Source organism: Urocitellus parryii, chromosome 11, assembly GCF_045843805.1.
Source record: "Urocitellus parryii isolate mUroPar1 chromosome 11, mUroPar1.hap1, whole genome shotgun sequence".
In the NCBI taxonomy this organism is placed as follows: domain Eukaryota; kingdom Metazoa; phylum Chordata; class Mammalia; order Rodentia; family Sciuridae; genus Urocitellus; species Urocitellus parryii.
This window is the reverse complement of record NC_135541.1, coordinates 72675778-72699425: the sequence shown is the minus strand read 5'-3', so window position 1 is coordinate 72699425 and position 23648 is coordinate 72675778. Positions and strand designations below refer to the sequence as shown.

The 23648-nt window shown below is 33.3% G+C and overlaps 1 protein-coding gene across 6 annotated transcripts in view; it reads right to left on the bottom strand.

Moving 5' to 3' along the window:
- The window catches only part of Rpap2 (RNA polymerase II associated protein 2), a 114031-nt gene that overhangs the window by 58669 nt on the left and 31714 nt on the right, over positions 1-23648 (bottom strand). For all 6 annotated transcript variants that reach the window (XR_003302065.2, XM_026403085.2, XM_077803679.1 and 3 more), the window contains 3 exons: positions 21260-22190; positions 14115-14197; positions 10857-10937 (listed from right to left, as the gene is read on the bottom strand). Coding sequence is in view for 5 of the 6 variants with exons in the window: in XM_026403085.2 (XP_026258870.2) it covers positions 10857-10937; positions 14115-14197; positions 21260-22190 (1095 nt within the window). In the remaining variant the exon portion in view is untranslated. The remainder of the gene's footprint in view (positions 1-10856; positions 10938-14114; positions 14198-21259; positions 22191-23648) is intronic.

The following is a 23648-nucleotide window of genomic DNA, read 5'->3' as shown; positions in this document are numbered from 1 at the left end:
CTGAAAATACTGAAGTTTGGTGAGGACAAGAAGAAATCGTACTTTTTTTTGGTAAATATTTATTTTTTAGTTGTAGTTGGACACAATACCTTTGTTTATTTATTTTTATGTGGTGTTGAGGATTGAACCCAGGGCCTTGCACGTGCTAGGCGAGCGCTCTACCACTGAGCCACAACCCCAGCACAAGAAATAGTACTTTTAATACACTATTGATATGAGAAATTGAATAATAACTTAGTAATATCTAATGAAGTTGAAAATGCATATAAATAGCCCAGATATAAAGCCTGAAATCTCTCTCTTATGCACAAAGAAACGTGTATCAAGAATGCTAATACAATACTGCTGTGAGAGGGGAAAAAAAACAAATTGAGGTATATTTATAGAATATTGACTTATTAAAACAAATGACATAGATTTACATGTTTCATTCATAAGTTTGAGTAAAAGAAAGCAAACATGGCATGATTGTTCATATGAATCAATAATTAACAATGCTAGTAGACACATTTAAATCTAGCAAAAAGTATAAAAACAAAGACTAGAATGTTGTATAGGTTGCTTCTAGGGAGGAAAGGAGAACGGATTGGGAAGGGGAACAAAGTAGACTTTGTTCTCCTTTGTGCCGTCTTTTCCATCTATCTGAAACTACCTTCACTCAGATAAATTTCCTTACATCATCTTTGCAGTAAGGTGTACCTGGACCATCCTATTACAACTTGCCCTCTACCTCCTAGCCCAGTACTCCAGATCCCCCTACCCTGCTATATGTATATATTTTTCTTTTCCCATACCAGTTACCACTTTATAATACATTATTTACAGTTTATTTTCTCTTGCTTGAAGGCAATAATTCCAAGTCCCCAGAATAAGAGCCTGGCAACCAGTAGGCATTCAGTTAATATTTTTTGAATGAGCGAATTAACTTATAATGTTTTCATTTAAAAGTACAAATCCAAATCAAATTTTAGAAACTATTAAAAATCTATTAACTCTGTGTGGAAGACGTTTTGTTACATTAATCTGAATTTTCTCCACAGCTTAAAGTGTTTCAGAATTATTCTTGTGAGGATTAAATGTACAAAAGACATACATGTTGTCAAATTCAACTGACATTTCTCAGTCTTCATCTTAATCTACCTGCAGCATTTTGACACAGCTGATGACTCCCTTTTTTATGGAAAGATTTCACCTAGTTTCTACTGTTTTGATTTTGTCCCTTCTTATTGACACTTATTCTCAGACCTTTTAATATTGGAATGCCCCATGAACTCTGCCCTTAGGTCTTTTCTCTCCTTTATAACACTCTTCCCTTTGGTGATATTGAACAATCTTATAGCGTTTCATGCTGACAACTCTCAAATTTATTTATCTCTAACTTGAACTTCTCCTAGAATTCTAGATTTCTGTATCTAATGGTCTACTTGACATCTCTATGTGGAGGTCTAATAGGCACTCAAAACAGTACAGGAAAAACTGAGTTCCTCAATATCCTCCTCCAAACATTCCCATTTCAGTTAGTTACAAGCTACCCTACCCTTCCAGAATCTAGTTGTTTTGTTTTTTTTTTTAATATTTATTTTTTAGTTTTCGGCGGACACAACATCTTTGTTGGTATGTGGTGCTGAGGATCGAACCCGGGCCGCACGCATGCAAGGCGAGCGCGCTACCACTGAGCCACATCCCCAGCCCCTCCAGAATCTAGTTGTTGAGGACAAAAAATCATGTGGTTAAATTTGACTCTTCACATCTTAAGAAAAAACAGTCATCAAATCCTGATGGTTCTGCCTTCAAAATAGAATCTTATTAGTTCTTAATACCTTCACTCCTTCCATCCATCCTTCCTTCCTTCCTAGTTCTTTTTTTTAAAGAGAGAGAGAGAGAGAGAGAGAGAGAGAGAGAGAGAGAGAGAGAGAGAGAGAATTTTTTAATATTTATTTTTTAGTTTTCGGCGGACACAACATCTTTGTTTGTATGTGGTGCTGAGGATCGAACCCAGTGCCATGCGCATGCCAGGCGAGCGTGCTACCGCTTGAGCCACACCCCCAGCCCTCTTTCTAGTTCTAAATACCTTCCTTCACTGCTTTCTTTCTTCTTTCTTTCTTATTAGTTCTTAATACCTTCACTTCTTCCTTTCTTTCTTTCTTTCTTTTCACACCATTTCTTGCCTGTGAAAAATAGCTTCCTAATTGGTCTCTCTGTCTCTATTTGTTGTAATTTTCAACTCAGCAGCAAGAGTGATGCTGTTAAAAATGTATATTAGAGCATGGGATGACCTTCTCTTTTCAAAACCCACCAACTGCTCTGTATCCCTCTCACAGTAAAAGCCAAAGAATTACAATGGCTACATGGTCTATACAATTTGTATCACACTTAATTTTTGTCCCACATTTCCCTCTTTTTCTATTCTTGCCGCTGTTCAATTCTCTAGCCTTACCAGCATCCTAAATATTTTGTTACTCCTTTTTTTGGGGGTGGGGGGAGGCACAGTTTCTACTTGCGATTCCTGTCTGATACATTTTCACAGTTGGCAACAGCTGGCTCATTTAGCTCCTAGTAGTTCTTTACACAAATGTCATCTTTTCCTAAGGCCTTCCATAAGCAGACTATTTAAAACTGCAACTTTCTCCCTCATCAGTACCATTCTGTTTCCCTATATCTAGGAAAATAGGAGAATGAACTGGGAAAGGGAAACAGATAATGCCACAGCATAATAATCAGAATAATAATATATTTATTATATTTAAAATTTTATATACTCTACTAGAATGTAAGTTCCATGAAAGAAGGGATGCTTCTACTTCTTTATTGTTGTATCTGTAAGAACTAAAACAGAATCTTCCTCTAGAAAGAGCTTAAAGAAAGTTAAGCATGGAAGAAAAGTGACAAAAATGATTGAATTTCCTTTTCTACTGTATACAAATCTTCCGGAGTTAATACAGATTTAAGATATCATTTCATGATTTAAGAATTTATGAAATAATTTAAGAATTCATTTACTCATTTGGCATAAAATTTACTGAGTGCCTTCTGTATCTCACTGTTCTAGGTACTGGGGTAAACACAAATAAAAGGGGTTGGTTTTACTTCAAAGTACTTCTATTAGCAGAATAGCAAAATTTATTTTCTTCTCATAGTTTTCCTTTTGCTACAGTCAAAATAATTTCCAGCATGAATGCTAAATGAATATACTTACCATTATTTGGATGATAATTTAAAAATAATGTTAGAAAACAGTTAAAAGAACATTTTCAAAATATACTAATTTGAAATCCAAACAGATTTACCAAAAAATATCTTGATTCAGTACCAATTTTATATATATATGTAGATGAACACAATATCTTTATTTTTATTTATTTATTTTTATGTGGTGCTGAGGATTGAACCCAGGGCCTCACAAGTGCGAGGCAAGCACTCTAGCACTGAGCTACAACCCCAGCCAAGTTCCAATTAAATTTAAAGAGGACTTTTGTGTCAAAATATAATTTTAATTCAAATATGAATAAAACACACATTGATTTAACATTGATTACCAAGCAGCTTGTAATGGAACTTGTTTTACACTGTCAGGAAAGCGATGTAACAATTCTAGATAACAAACTATTATGCAATTCAGTGGAAAGGACAGCTCTATCCACTAGGGAAAGATTCTTTAAGGAGTGCTAAAAAAGCTGCTTTATGTTTACATCTTAAAATAGGCTTTCAACTCTGGCTGACAATCATCTAGGGGGCTTTTAGAAATACTAATGCCTGAGCCCAACCCCAGTCAAAAGACAGTCAATCTCCAGGGGTGGAGCCAAGAATCTTAGTTGTTAAAAACTCCCTAGGTAATGCTGATGCACAAATGGGTTGAGAATCAGTGTTCTATGAGCTCCTATTATTGATTATCACTTCAGAGAAAAGGATACAGTTATTTATGTGAACTTTCCCACTGCAGTATTGACTGAAAGATTAAACATTACTCCTATTATCAATATGGCATTTTTTTCAAAGTTTACTTGGAAACTCTAGCTTACAATTACACTGTTCTGTTAAAATCTGGAGACTTCAAATATCATTCTGTATTCTAAACAAATGACATTTTTCTAAAAGGCAACGAAGCTAACTTAAGTAATTTTTATTAAAGCTATAGACTTTGATCCGCAGGTCCTAAAGAGTAAAGATTTTAAAAAATAATATTAAATTGTTTTGTAATATTCCCTACCATCATAATACATAAATTTAGGCATTATTTTCCCCAAACTTCTTATTAAATTTTAAGCATATGTAAATTAGAGCAGAATAAGTTCATATGTGCTCATAATTTTGAAAATGATTAAATTCTGCCCAATCATTTTTCATCTTCACAACTCCATCTTCAGCACTACCCCTACTAACCTGGATAATTCTGAAGCAAACCTCTGTTATGACATCAAGCACACACTCTACCACTGAGCCACATCCCTAGGTAAATGACATAAATATTTATTCTTCATGTCTTAATTTTAATATCGTTTTTTTCAGGGAGGGTATCCCTGACAATACAATACCTTCACCTGACAAGAGGAAATTTCCTGCTGTGAACTTCTATAACTCTTTGTATTATCACAGTCTAGCTTCATCTAATGAAAAACTGAAGTTTAGTATCATGTCTCTTCCATTCTTACCCCAAAGCTCAATTTGATTTAATTAAATTGCCTTGTTCCTCAACTTTTATAAAATTTACTAGAGGTCAAATTCATGTTTTATTGACAAAACATTTTTTTTTAAAGAGCTATACTATATCTGAACATTTTTACAGACAGTAGAATAGAGAGACAAACCTCAATGTAACAATACAGAAGATAAAACAGTGAGATTTTCTTCAAAGCTACTCTAGGGAATGGGGATGTATCTCAGGGGTAGAGTACATGCTTACCATGTGTGAGGCTCTGAGTTATCACCCACTTTAGCACTACTAGCACCATCAAAAAAAAGCTAGTTTAGATTTCCAGTTTAGAAGAAGTTTTATTTTCTTTTTTTGGTGCTGAGGATTAAACCTAGGGCCTTGTACTCTGTACCACTGAGATACACCCATGCCTCTAAAAGTAGTTTTAATTATCTATTATAGTAAGAAAGTGACCAGATAATAAATCAAGGACAGAGGACACTTTCTGTATCAAAGCAAGGGACTCTCACTGAAATATGAATAGACTGCTATAAAAATATGATTCTATACTACCTGCTATGATTAACTTTTCACCTACCATGAGAAGAGGTAACATTATGTGGTAAAAAGCAAGGGCTCTATAGTTAGACTTGGGGCCAAAACCCAACTACCAGTTGTATGATTTAAGAAAGGTTACTTAACCTTTCATCTGCTCTCTGTAAAATGAAAATACCATTATTTTTTCAAACTAAATAAAATACATAAATGCCAGTTACAGGTTGGCACACAGTGAAACCTGTACCGATTACATGTACTGACATGAATCAGACATTATTATCATGGCTGCACAAAAAAAACCCAGAAACACGCCAGGTAGTGGTTTCCAACATGAAACACCCAAATTTCTAGGGCATATCCAAGTAAAAATGGGGCAATTCTGCAGTTATTTAAAAAAGAAATTATTCTGATGACATACCTAAAGGAAAAAGAAAATTTATCCATAATGGGACAATCTATTGAAAGCATCAAGTTTCATTGTTTTTACTGAAATGATAACAACTGGATGTGATAACATTAGTTATGAAAGTGCTGAATATAAGTCCACATTGGCAGTTAAATGTATTTTTCATTAATAATTTTTTTCTTACAAAGGAAAATTAATTAGTCACTACTTAATAGATAATTTTGTGGTTTATGGTGGAAAACAAAGAGGTCTTTGGAAGTAGGAAGGAAAAATAACTGGGAGGAATCACTGCAATATAAATCTTACTATTATCATGTCCTTTGGTGAAGTTCTAAAATGACTGGCTGCAGAAGGGTCAGAGTAGGAGAACCAACGGACTGGAATGATTCGTAAGGTTTAGTCCCTATTTTTCTGCATTATGCTCTGGAGCAGTGGATTCCAAGAGAATCTCCATGTATGTATGATATGTCAAAGTACATTCTATTTGTATATAACTAAAAAGAACAAATTAAAAGAAAGTACTGCCACCTTGGTAGCCATATGCCAAACCAACTAAATGAAAATCCTTGGGAAGCTCTAGCACAGGTTTGCCTCTTTAGGCCAGAGACCATTGCGGGAGTCCAGGCCCAGCCCAGATCTGCCCACATCAACCTACTCGGGACCCAGGCTCACAGTAGGCCTGGGTCCATCCTGCCACTAGCAGACACCTGCCTGAGCTCAGGCTTTGGCACAGAACAGACTCTTTAGACCAGCAAACCACTGCGGGAGCCCAGGCCTGGCCCAGATCTGCCCACCAACATACATGGGACCCAGGACCAGGGTAGGTCGAGTTTGCCATCCACTCCCACCTGGGAGCCCAAACCCAACCCACTTCTATCTTGGGACACTGTAGACATCTCCATAGCCTTCCCCACGCAGAAGTCCCTACCTTTTTGAAAACAGACAGGGCCTAGAATCAACTGCATCTCAGAACAGGCAACCCAAAGACAGTGTAAGGCCCACCCTTTCAACCCCATCTTTGTAAGACTTTGTATCCATCTTAGGGTACCTCCACTATTATCTCGAGTTACCTGGGTTACTACTGCAACCATCTTTAGTAGCAGTAGCATACACTGAGGGACACCAGCAAGGTGTGGAAGCCTAACATCAAGGTGAGGTACAGACAATCTGCATGGGTAATACAAAAATATAAGGTAGAAACTATAATATCTCAGATTCACACTGCAAGAAAGGAAGACACACAGACAACATGAAAAAACAAGGGAGGAAAGTGCTCTCAAAAAACCAGGATACTACAATAACAGAAACCATGGGCAGCAAAGTTGATGAAATGTCAGAGAAGGAGTTCAGAAGGTTCATAATTAAAATGATCTGTGAATTGAAGAATGACCTAAATGAGCAAATACAGGCAAAAATTGATCACTCCAACAAAGAGATAAGAGAACAAACACAGGTAGCAAAAATTACTTCAAGAAAGAGACAGAGACTCTGAAAAAAAAAGTCAGAAATCTGTGAAATGAAGGAAACAATAAACCAAATAAAAAACTAAATAGAAAGCATAACCAACAGACTAGATCACTTGGAAGAAAGAATGTTAGATAATGTAGACAAAGTATACAATCTGGAAAAAAAAGGTGACCACCCAGTGAAGATAGTAAGAAACCATGAATAGAATATCCAAGAATTATGGGATAGCATCAAAAGACCAAATCTAAGAGTTACTGGGATAGAGAAAGGCACAGAGTTTCAAACCAAAGGAATGTACAATCTCTTCAATGAGATAATATCAGAAAATTTCCCAAGCATGAAGAATGAATTGGAAAACCAAATACTGGAGGCTTATAGGACACCAAATGTACGAAATTACAACAGATCTACACCAAGACACATTATAATAAAAATTCCTAGCATACAGAAAAAGGATAGAATCTTAAAAGTTGCAAGAGAGAGCAATCAGATCACGTACAGAGGAAGACCAATTTGTATCTCAGCAGATTTTTCAACCCAGACCCTTAAAGCCAGGAGATCATGGAACAATATATACCAAGCTCTGAAAGAAAATAGATGCCAACCAAGAATCTTATATCCAGCAAAATTAAGCTTTAGAATTGATGATGAAATAAAAACCTTCCATGATAAACAAAAGAATTTACAACTAGAAAGGCTACACTATAGAACATCCTCGGCAAAATATTCCATGAAGAGGAAATGAAAAACAATGATGAAAATCAGCAGAGGGAGGTATTACACTAAAGGAAAAACTAATCAGAGGAGAAATCAAGTTAAGTTAAATACCAAAAATAAACAAAAATGGCTAGGAATACAAATCAAATAATAACTCTGAATGTTAATAGCCTAAACTCACCAATCAATCAAAAGACATAGACCAGCAGACTGGATTAAAAAAAAAAAAGACCCAATAATTTGCTGCTTCCAAGAGACTCATCTCATAGGAAAAGACAAACAGAGACTGAAGGTAAAAGATTGGGAAAAATCATACCACTCACATGTACTGTGGAAGCAAGCAGGAGTTTCCATCCTCATATCAAATAAAGTAGACTTCAAGCTAAAGTTAATCAAAAGGGATAGAGAAGGACACTACATACTGCTCAAAGGAATCATATATCAACAGGACTTAACAATTATAAATACATATGCCCCAAACAATGAAGCATCTATGCTCATCAAACAAACTCTTCTCAAGTTCAATAGTCAAACAGACCACAACACAATAATTTTGGGTGACTTTAACACACCTCTTTCACCACTGGATAGATCTTGCAAACAAAAGCAGAACAAAGATTCAATAACAGAATCAATAACTTAGACTTAACTGACATATATAGAATATTTCATCCTTCAACAAGCGAATACACTTTCTTCTCAGCAGCACATAGATACTTCTCTAAAATAGACTATATTATGCCACAAAGCAACTCAGCAAATATAAAAAAAAGTTAAGGTACTATCCTGCATTCTATCAGATCATAATGGAATGAAATTAGAAATCAATGATAAAATAAGAAATAAAAGATACTCCAACACTTGGAGACTAAATAATATGCTACTGAATGAACAATGGGTTCAGAAAACATTCAGAAGGAGATTAAAAAATTTTTAGAGGTGAATGAGAAGACAGACACAACACATCAAAATCTCTAGGACACTATGAAGGTAGTTCTAAGAGGAAAGTTCACTGCATGGAGTTCATTCCTTCAAAGAACAAAAAGTCAACAGATAAATGATTTAACATTACATTTCAAATCCCTAGAAACAGAAGAACAAATCTGCACCAAAAGCAGAAGACAGGAAATAATTAAAATTAGAGCTGAAATCAATGAAATTGAAGCAAAAGAAACAATTAAAAAAATTGACAAAACAAAAAGTTGGTTCTTTGAAAAAACAAACAAAATTAGCAGACCCTTAGCCATGCTAATGAACAAAAGGAGGGAGAAAACTCAAATTACTAATGTCCATGAAGAAAAAAAAAAAAATCACAACAGACACTACAGAAATACAGAAGATAATTATAAATTATTTTGAAAACTTGTACTCCAATAAAATTTGAAAATACTGAAGGCATCAAGAATGCTTGGCGTTGACAATGAAAAAATAGGACATGGGTATCAATTATTTAAGGCTCCCCAGGCAAATATAATCAGCCCTCAAATTTGAGCAAAAGTCACTGATTAGAAGTATCTAAGGTAGTTTAACATTTTTTCCCTATGTGTTTCTGGTAAGTTCTGAGAACTTTGGAATACTTTTTTTCAAAAGATGCTATCCAATTAGATCTAAAGAAAAAATAAATCACTAGAAAATGTATGCTGTTATTCTTTCCTAAATAAGCAGGGCAAAACAAAAAAGAAAAGTGTAATTCAAGAGGACTCTAATATCTCTTCTGATGAGTCTTCAGTCACTTCACCAATTTGTCCAGCATAGTAATTATTACATTGTCTGCAGGAAGTTGAATGACAAGTCCTTTAAAAAAGGAAGGAAACAGGGGCTGGGGTTGTGGTTCAGCGGTAGAGCGCTCACCTTGCATGTGCAAGGCCCTGGGTTTGATCCTCAATACCACATAAAAATAAATAAATAAAATAAAGGAATTGTGTCCAACTACAGAAAATAAATATTTAAAAAAGGAAGAAAACAAAGAATAACTTCCCTGATCTTCATTTTTCCTCAGTTAAACTTCATGTTAGTGTAATATTCACTCCCTGATAAATCCTGAAGGAATCATAAACTTCAGTGTTTCCACACTGTATATATCTAGTCAAACTTTATCAAACTTTTACTTTTAGCACAGTTATTCCTTTTATTAGGATGCATGGTTCTGTGATAGGTATAAGACAGAATACCTAAAAAAATCTACTGACTTTCTTCATCACTAAGAAGGATGCAGAAAAGTTCCACTTTGACCATATTATTTGACTTAAACCCTCTTTTTGGCATTTAATCAGTCAATCTTAAGTATAGGCCAATAAGAGGATGATTACTGGCATCCCTGAGTTTGTGTGTTAAAAATTTTGAAATTGGATCGTTTCCACAATTCATGAGTAACAAAATCAGTAACTACTAGACAAATCATGTCAGACTTATTATTACCCACTCACTTTCAAATATAAACATCCTAGAAAAAATTAAATAAAATGACCGTATGTGCATGTTTTATCAACCAGAACTTCACAATTGATATAAATTCTCTAGTCTCCCTTTCTTTATAGTTCTAAGTACCTCAAGTCAGTTCTACTCAATACAATACTGTTACCCACTTTTATTGTTCACTGTACTCATCTTTCCTTCTCATAGGCAAGTTCTTCCCTGAGGGGGGGGCATTATGCTTCTTTTGCCCACAGTGCCTAGCACAGGGATGGTAATCTGATACATATTTACTATTCCTCTAAAATCAACAATGTTACTGGTTTTGTGTCATAGACAAAATTTTCCTTCTGGGAAGGGTTTGTGGCTGAGTGATGGGGCGCTTGCCTAGCACATGTGAGGCCCTAGGTTCGATCCTCAGCACCACATACAAATAAATAAAATAAATATATAAAAAATATATTTTTAAAAACTTTCCTTCTTAATTTTACATTATTCTTATCTAAAGTGAATATACCAAGATTTATACAAGTAAGGAGTTGCATTAAATAGACAACAAGAAGTAATGTTTAGATGAGAAGAAAACATGTCTTAGTCTAATGGATTCTGTAGTAATCAATCAAGTAAAAATAACTCAGAAGGAAAAATTAAAATAATAACACTAACCTGAAAGTTCGAATAAGATTTTTAAGTTGAGTATAAATATCTCCTAATGTAATCTGAAGAGGACCCAAAAGTCCAGGCAATCTGAAATGTAAAAAAAAAAGTTACATTTCTTTTATAATTTAATTTAATTATATAGAAACATACATTGGGTCATGTCTAACTCTGGATCTGCCGAAGGCAATAATGGAACTTAGGTGGAAGTGGTCATGATTTTAAACAGTTAAACTAGATTATGACTGGTAAGAAGTCAAAAGAAAACATTTCATAGTAACTCTATGCTCTACTTTGTAGTCTATGCTATAGTGTAAAGCACTAAAATGCAAAATCATTTTGGCCATCTGTATTTTGTCCTTAGTTTTTCTTACCCGAAGAGCAATTTGGCAATATTTCTTAACATTTTAATTGTGAATATTCTTTGAGTCAATAGTTTTATTATGACAAAAATTTATCCTAAGGAAATAATCAAATAAAAAAATGCTTGCTATAGAAATAATTTTAGTAGTGAAAAACCAGAAACAAGGTGATTGATTAAATAAATTATGACATACACATTTAATAAATTGTAACAAAACCCTGAAAATAATGTCAATCTATTGTTTTTTTTAAAAAAAATATTTATTTATTTATTTTGAGATAGGGTCTAAGCTGCCCAGGCTGACCTCAGACTTGCCATCCTACTGATTCAGCCTCCTGAGTAGTTAGAATAATAGGTGTGCACCACTGTACCTGGCTGTAGTGGTGTTTTACACCACTATGCTCTGTTTTTGAAAATGTGGAAAGATAAGATAAATGTTAAATTAAAAATGCATTCATAGTATTATCCCATTTTTATAAAAACATGTAATGCTTCTATATATAATACCTATTAAATATCAAACATTTCATTCTTTCTATGTTCCTACAACAGAGAAACCAAAGGGAATGAACATACATACACCATACATATAATATATATAAACATCAAAATATTAATAAAGGTTATCACCAAGTGGTGGGATTACAGGTGATTTGACTTTCATTTCCTCCTTTATACTATTTCTGTATTGCTAACTATTCTCCAACAAGCACTATCTTTTCAAAAAAGAATTATGAAAGTTTCAAAAATGTTCCAGAATAGAACAGTAATAATAACCTCATTATCTATTTCCAGATTCAACATTTCAATATTTTCCTATATTGGTTTCATTTTCCTTCCTTTTTTTTATAGTAATATTTTAAAGTAAACCAAATTCCTGACATCATGTCATTGGATTTCTATTTCTATTTGTTTCTCTAAACACAAACATAACTTCTTTGTATTTAAAATTATCATACTCAACCAAATAATTGCTTTATAACATCTAATATCCAGTACAAATTTATTTCCCTCTGGTTATTAAAAATGTCTTTTTACAATTGGTTTGTTCAAATCAGAGATCAAAAAAGGTGTTACTTTTATAATGAGAAAATGACAAACTGCTTTCATAAACTTGTAAATGACCTCAAAAACCCATGCCACCATAATTAGTTTTGTTTTCAATGCTCTTTGTGCTTTCTCTTAAGTGATTCCATCCCTTCTCAATTCAATTCTTGTGCCAGTATCAGTAATATGGATTTCTAGCAAAGTTCTTTCTGGCATCCTCTGTTTTAGCCAAAACCCAGGATGCGTAGACTGCTTCGATGACATGTCTGTATGGTCTCAAATTTAAAACTGTATATTCTAAAGTCTAGAAAACTATTTTTACATAAATTCTTATCTACTAAATACACAACAGTACGGATAATCTAACCCTACTTTCAAAATCTTTGTAACTAAAGTCTAATATCGTCTGTATTGTGAATAAGGTAGTCTTTTATACTGCTTTCTATATTAATATTTAACAGAAGCAAATAAAGAAGTATGAAGATCATATAAAAGGCAAAACTATTAATGGATTTATTGTATATGAAGGGCCTACCCACAGCAGATACTGCATAAATATTAAACATTTATTTATTTAAAAAAATTTTTTTAGATGTTGATGGACCTTTATTTTATTTATTTATATGTGGTGCTGAGAATTGAACCCAGTACCTCACATGTGCTAGGCAATGAGCTACAATCCCAGCCCCTAAACATTTATTTAAAATGTAAAAATTATAGTAGTTCCTCTTGATTCTGTTTTTTGTACATACCAAGTCACGATACAAAGCAAATAAAAAAGGATTTCAAGGGTGGTTTGAGAAGTACATACTTTAAAGCAAAATTATCTTACTTTCCATTATATCACAAGTAAACATTTTATATCTTAATTGCTCAAAACATTATGACATTTTTCTTATTTTCAAACTACTACAAAATTAAGACTTCTCTTTATTTACAAGTCCTGAAACAATGATTGACACACTTTCCCATGTTTTCTGCTAAAAAAAAAAAAAAAAAAAAAGTGCAGGCTGAAAAGTTCAAGACAGCCCTCACATCTCTGGAAAAAAAGATATTCAAGCCCCCTTTCACTGAGAAACCAAAATAGCAATTTTTGTGTCATTTATGATTGGGCTAATTATAAGAACAATCATTTCTGCTACAGGAAGCTTAAAGTGCAGAGTTGAGCTAAACAAAAAACGTTGCTGAGTGTGAAATGATTCTATGAATATGTAGGTAGAGTGAGTTAACAGACCTTTAAAACTTTAACAACCTCTTATTCACATATAAAACTAAGATGACACATTTACCACAAATCAGTATTTTTTTTTTAATATTTATTTTTTAGTTCTCGGCGGACACAACATCTTTTGTTGGTATGTGGTGCTGGGTTCCGCTTGAGCCACATCCCCAGCCCACACAAATCAGTATTTAAATGATCTAGCTTTGATAGTTTTCCCCTGACTTCACTGGATTATTAAGAGGGAGTGAGGTAGTTTAGAATCTCAACCTTCCTCTTTATGGTGGTGGTCTGTCTTCAACACAAAATTTAGTATCTCTGTGATACAGTAGCTTAACAATATAAAAATTTCAAGTGCAGACATTCATGTAAACTTTTCTTACTATTTTTCGAAATGTTTAAAATTAGGACTGGGGTTGTGGCTCAGTGGTAGAGCGCTTGCCTAGCACGTGTGAGGCTCTGGGTTCAATTCTCAGCACCGTATATAAATAAAATAAAGACCTATTGACAACTAAAAAAATATTAAAAGAAAAAAATTTTTAATGTTTAAAATTGAAGGGTAACATTTGCAAATTATGAAATCATAATATTGTTAATTTTAAAATATTACAAACTGGGATGACAATTACATACTTACACTTTGCTCAATTTTTCAAGAACGATGCGTTTTCTAATCTGGTTCTGGGAACTTGAATCTATCAGTGGAAAGGTGGGATCATGCTGGATCACATTTTTCAACAAAACAAAACAGAATAATGAATTTACATTCTTTTATAAGTAGAACAATAAACATTAAGCACAAAAGATTACACCTGTGATATAAAAGGAAATAAACCAGACTTGAGATTTAAAAGATTTAAATCTGAGTATCAGCTCAGCTTGAGTCATTGCTTACTTGAATCATCTAGTTTCTTTGAAAGTTTTCTGATCAGTATAATAGGGACATTAATACCTCCTATATTAAATAAGAAAATGTATACAAAAGGATTCTGTAAACTACTAAGTGCTATACAAATGTGGGGTTAAAAGACTAAAATTAGCAAATATTTTTATAATATTATAAAATATATTATGGAAAGTTTTGCTTCTAAAAATGGCAGACAATAGAAATCAAACCACATAAAAATAAAATAAAGGTTATTGTGTCCACCTACAACTAAAACAAATATTAAAAAAAAAAGGTTATCAGAGCTCAATCAAATTGATTTTATTATAAGACTGTAAGGTTGATTTAATAGTAAAAATAAATGCAATTAATTATAATAAAAATCTCTCAAATGATCATCTTAAAAGGCACATGAAATTAACCTATTAAAATCCAACATCCATTTGTGATAATAATTAGTGAATTAGAAATAGAAGGAAACATCTATGAGCAGATAAAGAGGAATCTATAAGAAAGTTTAAAACAAACATACTTAGTGGTAAAAATTTAAAGTGTTGCTTCTGAGACAGAGAAGAGACAAGGAAACCCAATGTTCTGGATGTCTAAGCCAGCAAAATAAGATACAGAAATACCAGGTTTTGTGTACAATGTGTCAAAATGCATTCTACTGTCATGTATAACTAGTTGGGAAAAATTTTTAAAAATTTTAAAAATGTGCTAAAGAGAAAAAAAAAAGAAAGAAATACTGGGAATAAGGGCTAGAATGCAGGAGGGAAAAAAGTACTGGGGATTGAACCTAGGGCTTCATGTATGGTATGAAAGCACTGTATTACTGAACTACATTCCAGCACTACAGATAAGTTATTAGAACTACTAATTATTATAAGTTATTAGAACTCATAATTTAAGTAGTCTAGCAAAGTTACTGGCTATAGGGTCAATACATGAAAATTGATTTTCTACATAAAAGTCAGGAAAAAAACTTTAAAAAAATATATTTTTTGCTTGTAGATGGACACAACACCTTCATTTTATTTACTTTTATGTGGCACTGAGACTCAAATCCAGGCCCTCACACATGCTAGGCAAGCACTCTAGGCAAGCAACAACTCAGCCCTTGGGAAAAATTTTTTTTTAATGATACCATTTACAATAGCTTATAGGAACCAGATACTTAGGAATAAATGAAATGCAACCTGTTTAAGACCCCTGTGCAAAAATCTATGATTACTGAACAATGTTAAAGCAGATTTAAAAAAATTTTCTTTAGTTGTAGTTGGACACAATACCTTTATTTTACTTATTTATTTTTATGTGGTGCTGAGGATCGAACCTAGTACCTCACATGTGCTAGGCGAGTGCTCTACTGCTGAGCCACAACCCCAAGCCCATTAAAGCAGATTTTTAAAAAAGGAAAGTCATACTACATTCACAAGTTGAAGTCTATAATGTAAAGATGTCAATTCTCTTCAAACTGATTTACATACAAATTAGATGTAACCCCGATAAAAGTCCTTAACAGTCCCCTTCCCAATCGGTACTATGGTAAACTGATTTTAAAATTTATAAGGAAAGAAAAAGAGAAGAATGGTCAGGGCAAACTTAATAAAGAATTAGATGGAGGGATTTATCATACAGATATCAAAACTTATTATACAGCTAACCTAATTAGCATGGTATTAGCTCAAGAAGAGAAACAGACCAATTTACCCACACATTTTAGAAACATTTTATTTTTGACAAGGTTCAAACTATAGCTGTAGAGAAGTGAGAACTCATTTCTTTAAAAACATTTTTTTTTTTTGTTGTAGGTGGACACATGGCTCTATTTTATTTTTATGTGGTGCTGAGAATTGAACCCAGTGCCTGATATGTGAGAGGCAAACACTCTACCACTGAACTACAACCCCAGCCCAGGAGACTCATTTTAATACATGCTACTGAATAAACTGGATATCCAAATGGGGAAAAAATGACATCTGATCCATACTTCTTAGTACAAAAACAAAGAAACAAACTCATTTCCAGATGAATTGCAGATCTAAATATAAAATGAAAAACAATAAAGCATCTAGAAGATAAACAATCTGGACTAAGATTTCATAAAGATGTTACTACTGAGGGGGCTAGGGTTGTGGCTCAACAGTAGAGCATTCACCTAGCAATTAAGAAAAAAAAATTTTAAAAAGATGTTACTACAGGGAACAATTAAAAAACTGGAGTCAAGAAATTGAAAGGGCAAGTTTCAGAGTGAAAAATATTTGTAATACACATAACTGATAAAGAAGTCCTACAAATCAATTTTTAAAAACTGAGACACTTTAATAGGTAAATGGAAAAAAGACTTCAACAGGTACTTCACAAACAACTCTCCAAATGGTCAAGCAATGAACATGAAAGTATTTGATTCGTTAATCAAATAAATGTACTATAACCATCAAGCGATAGTATGAGAATGGCTAAAAATAACAACAGCAAAGAAAAAAAGTAAAGGAACCCTCAAACAGCAGTAAATCAGTTTGAAAAACTGTCATTATCTAATGTAATTGCATATGTACATATTCTATGATCTAGTGACACATATCCTTCAGAACTGCATGCACATTAGAAGACATATATAAGAAATTTCATTACAGCACATTTCATAATAGTCCCAAACTAGAAACAGCCAAAATTTCCATTGATATAAAAAAAATTGTGGTAGTCCCCCTTATCCATGATGTCAGTTACCTGTGATCATTCATGGTCTAAAAATATTAAATGGAAATTTTCAGAAATAAAGAAATGGTAAGTTTTAAATTGTGCACTGTTCTAAGTAGTATGATTCTGCTCTATTCAGCATAGGATGTGAATTATCCCCCTTTCTGGCATATCCAGATTATATATGCTACCCTAGCCTCGTAGTCACTTGGTAGCCTCTTGGTTATGAAATCAACTGTGGTGGTACTGCAGTGTTGTCATCAAGTAACCATTATTTTACTTAATAATGATCCTAAAGTATAAGAGTAGTAACACTAGCAATTCAGTTTAAGACAGAGAGAAACTGCAAAGTACTTTTAAGTGAAAAGGTGAAAATTCTCAACTTAAAAAAAAAATTACTCTGTGCTGAAATTGCTAAGATCTATAATAAGAACAAATCTTATTTGCAAAATTACAAATAAAAAATGGAATTCACACTAGTTTTGCTGTCATACCACAAACTGCAAAAGGTACAGCCACAGAGCATATAACTGCTTAGTTAAGATGGAAAAGGCTTGTGATTAGAAGAAATAAACAGAAAATGTGTTCTTACTGAGAGCAATTTATTGTGCTATAGAGTATGCAGCCTATTCGATGATTTCAGCAAGGGATCTCCTAAAACAAATGAGACCAAGCCATTTACTATAAATAAAGGCTAGACAGATTCAAGAATAATTTGGATTAACAAATATAAAAGTTACTGGAGAGGGTGCATCTGTCAATGAAGAAATCTGCTGCCACATTTCCAGCAGAGCTGAAATAGTATCACCTTTGTGATCCTATTAAAAGCAAGTTTTAAATTGTTATGAAACAGGCCTCTTTTGAAAAAAGATGCCCAACAGAATCTACATTCATAAAAGCGCACAAGTCGCACCAGTGCATAAAACATGGAAGGACAAATAACTCTGGCACTATGTGGCAATGCTGCAGGGCATATAATAAAGCCAGGTTCAACGTATACAGCCAAGAACCTACCTACTCTCAAAAAGAAAGCAAAAGTTATCTGTCCTTGTTCTTGCAGCATAATCAGAAAGCATGGGTAGCAGACATCTTGTTTATGGGATGGTTTCATTGACACTTCATCTTAGAAGTTTAAAAAAAAAAGCTTGGAAAAGAACAGGTTGGAATTTTAAAATCCTATAAATAAAAGACAATGCACCTGATTATTCTGAATTTGTTTGCCATGGAAATGGAAATGTCACAGTTGTGTTTTTACCTCACTGTTTCAGGGCCTTCACTAAGGCATTATTTGGTTTCCCAAGGCTACAAACCCCCATCTGGTATTTGATCAGCAATTGATGCAGACTTTACTTTAGACATACTACAGTCCTGAGAATCATTTGCTATTGCTGATATTACAACATTCATCAAAGCTGTAATAAATGAGTAAAAGCCAGAAACTACCCGTTTGCTGGAAGAAATGATAGAGTGAAATTGTAAATGATTTTAAAGGCTTTTCAGGGATTGATGAAGAAGTTAGGAAAAGCATTCATGTGGTAAAGACAAGTTGGTGGAGAAGGATTTGTCAATGTGTTTGGTGAAAAAGTGGAAACAGTGAAGACTACGAAGAAGTATTAACAAATGAGGAAGAACCTGTTGAATCATCTACAAGAGGAAGAGGACGATGATGAAATGGAAGCAGAATCATCAATATGGCCATTACTGAAATTTGCTCAAGTGTTTCAAATTGCACAAACATTAAAGGACAAAATTAGGGATTATGATCCTTGGATGGATCACAGCATTAAAGTCACCTTTCTAAAGGACTGCAACCTCTGCAGTCACACTTTGACATAATTATGACTTGATGATCCATGATTACCCAAAACAGATGATTCTTTTGACATATTGTCAGAAGGTCAAATGTGTCTAGCACTAGTTCACTTCATCTCATCACATGGGCACTGTTATCATCTCTCAACATTACAAGAAAGGTAGTACGGTACAAGATACTTTGAGAGAGACTACATTCAAATGACTTTTATTACAACTTTATAACTTTTTATAATATAGTGTTTATGTTGTTTATAACTTTTTATTATAACTCTTATATTATTATAATTCTTTTATTTTATTGTTAGTTATTGTTGTTAATCTCTTCATGTGACAATTAGACTTTTTTGTTTGTTTTTGTGGTGGTGGGGATTGAATCCAATGCATTGTACATGCTAGGCAAGACCTCTACCACCGAGCCACATTCCCCCAATTAGACATTCTCATAAGTATGTATGTTTAGGAAAAAACATAGTGAATATAATATTTGGTTTCTGGCAACCACTGAAGGATGGGGGCGGGACTGAACACTGGATTTATATAACAGAGTACTATACAGCAATGAAAGAATGATCTACAGCTATGTGCAACAACATAAGTTGAATCACAATCATAATATTTTATAAAGTAAATGGGATACCAAGAAATACACATACTGTTCAAAAACTGGCAAAACTAATCTATGCTATAATAGCAACTACTAATTTTATAAAGAGGTAAGATTTGGAGCAGACATAAATGGAGTATCTAGTTTACTTATAATGAATTTGGTCTGTGTAGTGACTTCATGCATGTGTTCACATGTGAATAAATATTCCATAAGCTGTACAATTACTGTTTGCATTATAGGTCAATGAAAGTTTAAAAATGTTATGCAATAGAGGAAAATGCGAACCTTTCAGGTATCAGGTTTTTCTTTTTAAGGCTTACAAGCACAAAAATGATAAAACAAGTGATATACAACTTAAGAAAGACCAATACTTCTCTCAGTTTAATAAAAGTTTTTGATGCTGCCCAATAATACAGTTGATGCGCTTTCAAGTATGGTGCTAGACTAGGAGAAACATTTACAGAAAGAAATTTCTAAATTTTTACTATATTCCCATTTCTGCCCTCTTCCAAATATCCAAAAGTATTTTTAAAAAATATTATTTTTTAGTTGTAGCTGGACACAACTCCTTTATTTCACTTGTTTATTTTTGTATGTGGTGCTGAGGATCGAACCCAGGGTCTCGCACATGCGAGGCGAGCGTTCTACCGCTGAGCCACAACCGCAGCCCCTCCAAAAGTATTTTTAAACTTAGAGCTATATTTGCTCAGAAATCTTTAGTAACAAAGTTTGTGGTAAAAACATTACCTACTCCTCTTTATGCCAAATGACTTAATTTCTTAAACAAGACCTATGAACCAAAAATGGGTAACAGAAATACTAAAAGGTTCTTCCTAAACCTCGATAGATATATTCAATCTCTCTATATATCTATTTACTATGTACCAACTATATGTCACACACTGAGATAAATGTTTTACATACATTCCCTTTAAAACAACTGAGCAAGGGAAGTTATTATTAGTCCTATTTACAGATGAGCAAACAGACTCAAAAACTAAGTTTTTATAAAACTAGTAAATGACATAGCAGATATTCAAATCTAGGTCTTTCTGAATGTACTCTTCCCATTTTCCATATCCATTATTTTCCAAGAAGTCCCTTTATTATATTATTTTCATCTATAATATTTTAAATGGTGTGCTTGCCAAATATTTTATTATTCAACAACTAAGTTTATGCTACTGCATACAGTCTCAATGTAAATAAAACACAAATACCACATGGAGAGATCTCCAACACCACACACTAACAAAGAAAAAAGCTTCTTCAGAGGGTCTACTTAAAAAAAGAAATGGGCTTTTTTGTTGTTATCATTGTGAACTTTGGGCCTCATGCATGCTAGGCATGCCCTTCCACTGAACTAAATCCCCAGTTTGAAGAACCAGGTTTAAAAGAAAACTTTGTTTCACCTTTCTAGGCTCATTTTACATTATAGAGAAATATTACACAATTTATGAAAATTTATTAGGAGGAAACCAACTTATTTGTAAAATTGTAATGCCAATAGTAGAGAATGCATTTTAAAACAGAAGACAGACGCACTAAAGAAACTTTTAGTGGGCTGGGGATATAGTTCAATGGTTAAAACACTTGTTTAACATATGTAAGGCCCTGGGTTAAAAAAAAAACAACACCCCAAAATAATACTTATTGAAAATTTAACAAGAACTCTTTAATATTCTTCTTCCTGCTAAGATTCATTATGATGACTTTTCCAAATGTTAGCAGCCTGGAGAAACTCATTATTTTGACACTTATCATTAAGACATACCTCTTCCAAGTCTTGTGATTTGGTGGTTTCTTCATTCAAAACATATCGTCCTCTATAAAATTCCCTGATCCTTAGATTTAATGTTTCAGTTTCTTTTTTCAAGTTCTCATAACTTGGCAGTGGTTTAATGGCTGCATTTGAGCCCCTGAAAGGTAAAGATTCATCTAGGCTATTCTGAGATTCCACCAAAACAGGGGAATGGCTATCTGGGTGAGAGTTTATGTCATCTTCATCAAGTTCTTCATTAACCAGAGAGGCTGGAGAGGGTTTCAGACACACAGAAGCATAATTCTGGCCATACAAAAACTTCAAAGTTTCTTCTGTCTTCCATTCAATCAAAGTCTGTTTTAGAATTTTAAGTAAGTTTGTCTTTGCAACTTCAGGACACATCTGCATGGAACTAGAGGCTGACTTAGAAATTTGGTTTGATTTGGCAAATTTGGTCTTAAAATGCTCAGCACTTTTCTTACTTATGCCAACAAAAGTTATTTCTGACATGTATTTATTTTCAAAATTTCCTGAAGCTTTTAATCTTTCATGCAAAGGACCATATGAAGAAATCTGAGTATTTACTTTCTGTAAAGGAAATTCACAATCAGCAGCTTTCTCCTGACAATCCAATCTGCAACTGCCTAACTGCTCAGTGACATCTACTACTGTCTGTTCTTTGTCTCTGTGTTTGGAGTTAGCTTTTTCACCAACTTGCTTTTTCATTTTGCTTTTTTGGTGTAATTGTGGCCTTGTACACATTGCATTTGGTTTGTTTCCTGGTAGAATGGAGGAAACAAAGTCTTGCTCATTATCACTGGTACAATCACTACAAGTGCTAGAAGAACTAGATTCATATTGCTCTTCAAAATGACCAGGATTATCAATATCTGATGTTTTAATGGCTTTACTGCATAACTGTACTTCCTCTCCTGAATGGCCACTGTAAAAGGAAAGATAAACAAAATAATTATGACAGGAAAGTCCCATGATACTTTTACTTTGTAACTTTCAAGGTAGCAATTTTTATTCCTCAGGCATAACCTTACAGACACTGATATATTTATTTTAGAAGAAAGCCACATTTCTTTGTATCAATAAGTATTTGATAACAGCTCTCCTTCTACCTTTCTTCCTTTTGGCTGTTCCTCTTAATTTTGAGTTGTTAAAGGAGTCCAGGAAAATGAAAAAAAAAATTTAGTAAATCCATTCTACTGAATTATTTTGATTTTTACTTGATGTTTTTGTGACTGTTTTAGTAACTTTTAAAAAATAAGTTTTTCTGAAAATTTCATTATTGGGTTCTCAAAAAATATAATTACAGGAACTCGGTTAACTCTGATTAAAAAAAAGATGAGTAAATGTTTTCCAATGTTGTTATCATACAGAAAATTACATAAATAAACAAAAGAAAATCATAGCGGACCATAAATCTGAAAAATCAATAATTTCAATATAAGATAAAATTTGAAAATCAAGAGGTACAATGGAATGCTCACAATAAAAGATAATGGTTTTCCTTATTACTGCTTTCCAATTTTCAGAGTAGAGTTGAATAAGATAAAGAAATATGGGAAATGTAAAGGCAAAAGAGTAGTTTTGCTAATTCAACTTGAGACAAACAAGGATAGGTAAACAGTTGTTCTCAAGCAAACATACCTATTAGAACTTTTTAACACATTCAGATGAGGAAGTTTTTGGGTTAAGAAACACACCTGGGGGCCTGGGGTTGTAACTCAGTGGTAGAGTGCTTGCTTAGCATGTGTGAGGCACTGTGTTCAATTCTTAGCACTGCATATAAATAAATAAAATAAAGGTCTGTTGATAATTATTAAAAAAAAAAAAAACTTGAAACATACCTTGGAGATGTGTAAAAGAAAAAAAAGCTAAAAGCAAGATTATGGATAGGGGAAAAAATGGCAATTTTTTTCAATATTAGATGTAATGTTTAGGGCTGGGGATGTGGCTCAAGCGGTAATGCGCTCGCCTGGCATTCGAGTGGCGCTGGATTCAATCCTCAGCACCACATAAAATAAAATAAAGATGTTGTGTCTACCAAAAACTGAAAAATAAATATTAAAAAATTCTTTCTTTCTCTCTCTTTAAAAAAAAATAGATGTAATGTTTAGTTAAAATTTAATCTATATAACAAGGGGACCATCTCTTAGATAAGAAAAAAGTATAAGTTTCAAAAAACAGAACAAGTAAAAATCAACTTTCATATTATTTCATACTTTTTTGTGGAATTTTAAGGCAATTAAATTTTTTTTCTATATTAATTTGAAGTTATAAAGACATTCATCAATAAGTATCTTGTGCTCAACACTGTGTAGCTAAGGTTGTGGTTATTAACTAAGAACATTTATGCTGAGAGTTATAGGATATGTTTTGAGAGATGTCC